General features: G+C 37.3%; 1 protein-coding gene across 3 annotated transcripts in view; it reads left to right on the top strand.

Annotated features, from left to right (window-relative positions):
- shank1 (SH3 and multiple ankyrin repeat domains 1) overlaps positions 1–7,870 on the top strand; it is a 97,282-nt gene that overhangs the window by 43,151 nt on the left and 46,261 nt on the right. For 2 of the 3 annotated variants that reach the window (XM_014029468.1, XM_014029467.1), the window contains exons 7-12: positions 2,097–2,288; positions 3,938–4,054; positions 4,207–4,284; positions 6,156–6,222; positions 6,306–6,475; positions 6,557–6,678. In XM_014029468.1, the coding sequence (XP_013884922.1) occupies positions 2,097–2,288; positions 3,938–4,054; positions 4,207–4,284; positions 6,156–6,222; positions 6,306–6,475; positions 6,557–6,678 (746 nt within the window). The remainder of the gene's footprint in view (positions 1–2,096; positions 2,289–3,937; positions 4,055–4,206; positions 4,285–6,155; positions 6,223–6,305; positions 6,476–6,556; positions 6,679–7,870) is intronic. The other variant, XM_014029469.1, reaches the window with a different exon arrangement.

Here is a 7,870-nt window from a genome sequence, read left to right as displayed (position 1 = left end):
GTAACAAAAGACTGTAACACATAACTGTAACAAATAACTAACAAAAGACTGTAACACATAACTGTAACACATAACTGTAACAAAAGACTGTAACACATAACTGTAACAAATAACTAACAAAAGACTGTAACACATAACTGTAACACATAACTGTAACAAAAGACTGTAACACATAACTGTAACAAATAACTAACAAAAGACTGTAACACATAACTGTAACACATAACTAACAAAAGACTGTAACACATAACTGTAACACATAACTGTAACACATAACTGTAACACATAACTGTAACAAATAACTAACAAAAGACTGTAACACATAACTGTAACACATAACTGTAACACATAACTGTAACACATAACTGTAACACATAACTGTAACACATAACTGTAACAAATAACTGTAACAAAAGACTGTAACACATAACTGTAACACATAACTGTAACACATAACTGTAACAAATAACTGTAACACATAACTGTAACACATAACTGTAACACATAAATGTAACACATAACTGTAACACATAACTGTAACACATAACTGTAACAAATAACTGTAACAAAAGACTGTAACACATAACTGTAACAAATAACTGTAACACATAACTGTAACACATAACTAACACATAACTGTAACAAATAACTGTAACACATAACTGTAACAAAAGACTGTAACACATAACTGTAACACATAACTGTAACAAATAAATATAACAAATAACTAACAGATAACCAGCAAATAACTAAAAAATAATTGTAACACAAAACTGTAACAAATAACTGTAACAAATAAATATAACAAATAACTAACAAACAACTGTAACAAATGAGGTTTTTTTTTTTCATTTTCTCACTTTAAGAAGAAAAATCGGACTCAYCTTGTTGTGTTTACTGACAAGATGAAATGTTTGCCTCGAATCAACAAGCTGAAKCCAGAATATTCAATCCACATGTTTACTCAGAAAACAGAACAGATTTCCTGATTATAAAAGCTTGTTGCAGATTTGAATTCCAGGTGTTTGTCCAGATGTTCAGCAGCTGGAACAAGAAAATACGGTTTTAGTCTGGTTGTTCCCAAGAATCTCAGCTACACTGCAAAATTAAAATAAAAATACCAGATTATAGTTTAAATCTTCTCAAATTAAGTGAAATAATCTGCCAGTGCAGTAACATTTCTTCAAATAAGAGAAATTTCCAGATTAATAATCTAACGCATTCTGCTCTTGCTGTAGTGTAAAGAGGCTTAGGGCCACTGAAAAAAAAAGACTTTAATCTCAGAATTGGAAAAAGTCAAAATTCTGACTTTAATCTGAAAAATAATTCTGACTTTAATCTGAGGAAAAAGTCTGAATTCTGACTTTAATCTGAGAATTAGGAAAGTCAGAATTTTGACTCAAATCTGAGAAAAAAGTAAGAATTCAGACATTAATCTCAGAATTAGGAAAAATCACAATTCTGACAATCTGAAAAAAATTGACTTTAATCTCAGAAAAAAGTCAGAATTTAGACTCAAATCTCAGTAAAAACATGAATTCAGACTTTAATCTCAGAATTAGGAAAAATCACAATTTCTGATTTTAATCTAAGGAAAAAGTCTGAATTCTGACTTTAATCTGAGGAAAATTTTTGACTTAAATCTGTGGAAAAAAAAGTCAGAATTCTGACTTTTTCAGAGTTTTGAGATTCTGACTTTAATCTGAGAATTAGGAAAGTCAGAATTTTTACTCAAATCTGAGTAAAAATAAGAATTCAGACTTTAATCTCAGAATTAGGAAAAATCACAATTCTGTCTTTAATCTGTGAATTAGGAAAAAGTCAGAATTCTGACTTTAATCTGAAAAAAAATTGACTTTAATCTGAGAAAAAAGTCAGAATTGTGACTTTATTTTTTCAGTGTAATCCTCTCGTGTGTATCAGTCTCAAAACAAGATCAGAAACACTTTTGGCTGATATAAGATTATTAGACCTGGTCAGACAGACGTGTTTTACAAACTCAAAGTTTCTTGATTCAACCTTCCTGAACTTGTGGTGATGTCACCGTTTTCATCTAAACACAAACTACAACAAACTAATTTTGTTTCGGTGTGAAGACATCATGCTGGTCTCCTTCGCAGGTCCTGCTCTCGTTGGGTGCGTCTCCAGACTACAAGGACCGGCGGGGGCTGACGCCGCTCTACCACACTGTGCTAACGGGGGGCGACACCTCCTGCTGTGAGACCCTCCTCTACCACCGAGCCAAACTGGGCATCAGGGACGAGAACGGCTGGGACGAGACGCATCAGGTAAAAGTCTGGTTCCTCCAGGAGGACTTTGAAGAGCTCTTTCATGCTTAGATCAAACCATGATCCAAAGTAAACAAACCGTCCTCTCAGAAACCACGTAAACACCTGGAAATGTTTGTTTTTAGGAGAGTTTTAGACCCTCTGCTGAAAACTAACTTCACTCGTCACATTCTGACAGTTTARATTAAAAAAATATATAAAAGTAAACAAAAAAGTCTCAAAAATAGCATTTCCTGCTAAAATGCAACTGTGAATCCTGAGCACTGGAAAAACTGAGTACAGTTAATGCTAAAGCTAGCTAAAAGTAGCAAGAGACTAGCTAAAAGTGCCAAGTAGCAAAAGGCTAGTTGAACGCTAAAATTAGCAAAATGTTATCCAAAACCAGAAAAAGGTTAGCTAAAATCCAGAAGCTGCAAAAGTAGCAAGAGGCTAGCTAAAAGAGCAAAGAAGCAAAAGGCTAACTAAACGCTAAAAATTGATAAATGTCAGCTAAACATAGCAACAKGTTAGCTAAAACCTAAAAGTAGCACAATTTTAGATAAAAGTACCTTAAGGTTAGTGGATAGCTCAAAGTAGCAAAGCGTTATCTAAAAGTAGGAAAATATTAGCTAAAATTCAGAAGTAATAAAAGGCTAGCTAGAAGCTAAAAGTGGCAAAAGCTAGTTGAATGCTAACACGAGCAAAATGTTAGAAATAGAAAAGGGTTAGCTAAAATCCAGAAGTAGCAAAAGCTTGCTAAAAGTGGCAAACTGCTAGCTAAAAGTGTAAAGTAATAAAAGTTGAGCAAAATGCAAAACAATTGTTAAATGTCAGCTAAACATAGCAACAGTTTAGCTAAAACCTAAAAGTAGCATAATTTTAGATAAACGTACCTTAAGGTTTGCAGATGACTTAAAGTAGCAAAAGGCTAGCTGAAAGCTAAAAGTAGCAAGATGTTGTCTAAAAGCAGGAAGATTTTATCTAAAAGTCAGAAGTGGCAAAAACCTAGCTAGAGGCTAAAATTAACAAAAAAGCTATTTGAAAGCTAAAATTAACAAATTTATCCAAAACCTGAAAAGAGTTAGCTGAAATCCAGAAGTAGCAAAAGGCGAGTAAAATGCTAAAAATTATAAAATGCTAAAAATTGTAAAATGCTAAAAATGATAAAATGCTAAAAGTTGTAAAATGCTCAAAATGATAAAATGCTAAAAGTTGTAAAATACCAGGTAAAAACATCAACAGGTTAGCTTCCGTGCACGGATCACTGTTTCCAGGTGTTCTCTGTGTTCCAGTGTGTGTCCTCATCATTCATGCCATGAATCAGTCCGCCTGCCTCCCACCTTCATCCCTCCATCCTGCTTCAGTGGCCGTTTAACAGCCATGAGGTGGACGAGCGAGAGCAGGAGGAAACACGAAGGTATCCATTTGATCCTGCATCCACATCTGTTTCCTCATCTCCTCTCTGTGTTTCAGTGTTCACGCTTCAGGCTAATGTTCTGGACAAATATGTGTACCGTTACACCGGTGGTATTTACAGACTGGACCTGGAAACTACTGGAAACTGATTTGTTTCTGTGTAAATTTTTACTTAAATTTCTGGAAACTCGTTCGTCCTTATCTGCTCATCTTTATTAAACAACAGTCTCCTCCATGTTTGTGTCGCTCCACAGGCCTGTCAGAACGGCAACTCTCAGCACCTGGAGCACCTCCTGTTTTACGGAGCAGACTCCTCCTCCCAGAATGCCTCTGGAAACACTGCCTTGCACATCTGTGCTTTATATAACAAGGTATTTCACCAGGGGAAAACAATCCCACAGAATCAGATGTTTCTTCCTCAAACGTGCCGCTGATTCACAACTTTTTATGTTTTCTGCACCTTAATGAATTGGTTTAGTAGAGGAAAAAAGATCTAATATGAAATTTATACTTTTTGTTGCAGGAAAGCTGTGCACGAATTTTGCTTTATCGTGGCGCAAATAAAGACATGAAGAACAACAGCGGGCAGACGCCCTTTCAGGTAAAAACTCAGTCTCGTTTAGATCAGGGGTTCTCAAACATTTTGGTTCTGGGGACTTTTTAGAAGGCGAAACATTTCCAGGGACCCCCTCATAAACCCCAAGCTGTCATTTTAACCCCTAAATGTCATGGGAATATTAGTTTTTGTTTGGTTTAGTATGTTTGTTTTAGTAGTGCATTGTCCCACAAATGCATTAAAAAAAACAATTTCTTGAAATTTTTTGAGGACCCCCAAGATATGGCTCATGGACCCCAGTTTGAGATCCTCTGGTTTAGAGTTTTATTAAGTTAAAGCAGAAAATTTCACTTTAAACCTTTACTGTGCTGCAAAACTCACAAAGTAACGAAAAAGTAATCTGAAAAACAGGAAACAGTTTGTACAAATAAATGATGTAAGATCTGAACTCTGTAATATCTCATGTGGAGTTCCTCAGGGTTCTGTACTTGGACCAACTACTAATAAATAACTTATTATACCTGTAGTATTTCTTAAATGGACTTAAATATGTGGACACAAATATTTTACAGTTTGTGTTTGAATGGTGAAAAAATGATCAGATTCAGAATTAGCAACATGATTAGTTAATATTTTTAGTTATAAAAAGAAAACAATAATGATAAAATCACTGTGTTTAAGTATATTTGTGATCTTTTTGTTCTTTATTGTTTTATTCTAAAACATTAATTTTTGTTAAATGTTGCAGATGTAGGCAGTGGTGGGCACTAGTCCCCTAAAGCTCTCGTGCGCTAACTTCGGACCTAAATTTCTCCGTTACACTTTAGTGTTTTTACTAATTTCTTTAAAAGATGTGCGGATTTGTGCTTTCTAAATGTAGAATTGAGTAGTGCTAATCGCAAATAATTTTCACATTCGATCGTCAGTTTTGTCTAAAGYAAAGGGAAAGAGCCGTCTAAACTCACCACGTTCCTTAGCCATATAATTTATCAAAACTTCATCACTTTCTTCAACATTAGAGGGGGAAGCCATCTTTTGTTAACACAATGGAACTCCACTGTGGGGAAACAGTGACCCCTCAGTCAGCATTGCATTCACAGAGCTTTATACTCTGACTTCCTGTCCTTCTGGGTGATGGTTTTCATTTRGTAGAGTTCCCACAATTCTTTGCGTGGCAGGAAGCAACTGGAGCTACTTCACTGGGTGCCAATCCATGCAGTTCTGATCTGCAGAACCAGGCTCAACTGTGCAGTTTGTACCTCCTCTCCGAGGGACACCACAACAATAAATACTAAATAATAATAATAAAGAAAGAAACACGGAACAATTTAAATTCACACTCTTATTTTGAAAAGAACGGAGTTCCTGTTCTTCATTCTGTAGCCTACCGAGCATGCGTCGCTTTAGTTTTACAACAAACAGTTTAAAATTACTAATATATCTGCATGTTTTCTTACTGAAGCCCAAGAAGCAGCAGAACTAGCAATCCAAAACTATTTTTTGTTTTAACACAATGATTTAAAAGTCTGTTTCAACAAATCACCTCCCCAAACTGCAACGACTTTCTGTGAAAGAAAACGATGTTTCCACTAGATAGCAGTAAAGCGCTGACTTTTCTCATGCCTTAATGTCTCTGGTAAACGGAGATAAAATTGACGCTTTATATTTAGCTTCCGCTAAGTTTTATTGAGCATATGTGACTTTGAACTTGCGGACCTAAATAAATTGACTAGCGCTTTAGAAATTGCGCAACTAAAATTTGAATTAGCGCTGCCCACCACTGGATGTAGGTCCATTATGGTTTTTATAAGTGATAATAAATGATTAAATGAAATAAAATCTACAAACATTTCATTAAACTTTATTCTTTGTGTAAACCTTCCCTCTTGTGAAAAAATGTTTTTATTTTTCTTCAGGTTGCAGTTATGTCCGGCCATTTTGAACTGGGAGAAATAATTAAAAACCACAGAGACACAGACGTGGGTAAGCCTGTAATTATTACTTGTGGATGCTTGTAGATTAATCAAACCGTGTGTGAAACTATTTTCTCCTCACCTCCTGATGAGTTCCCTTCGTGGAGTCTCCAAAGTACGCCCCCCAGAGGAGGGAGAGCACCCGGTCCCTGACGGTCCCCCATCCTCACCCTTTCCTGCGGGCCAACAGCGACAGCAGCATGAACCTGCCGGACTGGATGGCTGTGCCCAACGCTCCGAGCTCCAACATCGTCTCCGTGCAGGTATCCGTGCTGATGCATTGTTGTATTCGATCTTTTATTTATTTATTTATTTATTTATTTATTTATTTATTTATGTTTCAGGGATATAAACATACCGGAACCCTGCGGAGCTCCAGCAGTCCCAGAGGAGCGAGGACCCGCTCCCCGTCTCGGGGCAGGATCGCAGACAAGGAGGACCGGAGCAGACAGAGCCGCAGACAGGGGTGAGTCCTGAGCAGGGGCGGAGCCAGAGGGGTGGTCGGGGTGGCAAGTGCAACCCCTGGCGCCTGATTGGCCACCCCGGGTACCACCCCCAGATAATTGACAAATGGGTGGGGATCTTGGATTTTGTATTTGCATTTAGATTTTKTTTAAGATTGTTCTCTGATACTACTGTACTAATTGGGGATTCACCGATACCGACATTTTACAAGTACTAATACTCGTTCAAAATACCCCGATACATGGAACAGATACATTTTTTTTCTTTTATTTTGCGTGGATGTTCACATTGTGAACGCTCAGAATATGAGGTGATGTCACATTCTGGTCACTGTTTACAGGAGGAAACAGGTCGCTACGGTGGATGCTACTTTAGCTTGTTGATTCTGAAGTTGTTGTTCAATCAGAACCAGGTCTATAATTATCTAACATGCTTGTTTAGTTCACGGTTTACATTTTAACCTCCCTCTGGTCAGCTGCTCCGGCAGTGGCGGATCTAGGATTTTTTTTGAGTAAGRGRCCATCAAGGTGCCACCATATTTRTAGAGGGGCCAAGTATTTGTTCAACCTTCTTTCACACAAATCCCCAGTTTTRRTAAGGTGTTTACGTTTAACCAGTCACACGTTMAAACACTTTTTTAAAAAGCTTGCACAATAAATTTTCCTAAACAGTTTCACATTTTTTACTAGATAATACTTTCAAACACAGAGCATTTGAGAAAATCTAGTCATSGTTTGTCWGTTGAAAAACTTTCTGCAGTATTGTTCTGATTTTCTTAAGAGAAGAAGACTTCTGTCAGCTTGGTTCATGYTGGACTTCCCTGTTTGACTCATTAGCGCCTCTAGTGTTTGGACATGGAACGGCATCTGCCATCATTGCTCMCAGGTAAAGGACAGATGAATGACAGGACAGGGGCACTTCAGGGGGCCAATCAGATTTCAGCTGGGGCCAATGCCCCTGTGGCCCCGCCCCTAGAACCGCCCCTACGGTGAAGCGTGTATTTATGGAACGAGAGCGACGTGACGTGCTTCAAGTAAAGCTAACACAAATATTGATCCACTTTAGCATTGGCACGGTCCAACACCGTTATTATCAGATGTTTCTGTGGATTCTCAGTCATCCAGGACATGGATCATTAAATGAAAAGGAGCAAAAAGAAGAAAAATATCTTATAATGTTTGCCCCCATTTAAC

The sequence above is a fragment of the Austrofundulus limnaeus genome, unplaced genomic scaffold (assembly GCF_001266775.1).
Source record: "Austrofundulus limnaeus strain Quisiro unplaced genomic scaffold, Austrofundulus_limnaeus-1.0 Scaffold910, whole genome shotgun sequence".
NCBI classification, from domain to species: Eukaryota; Metazoa; Chordata; class Actinopteri; order Cyprinodontiformes; family Rivulidae; genus Austrofundulus; species Austrofundulus limnaeus.
The sequence above is the reverse complement of the archived record's forward strand: the minus strand, read 5'-3'. Positions and strand labels throughout refer to the sequence as shown.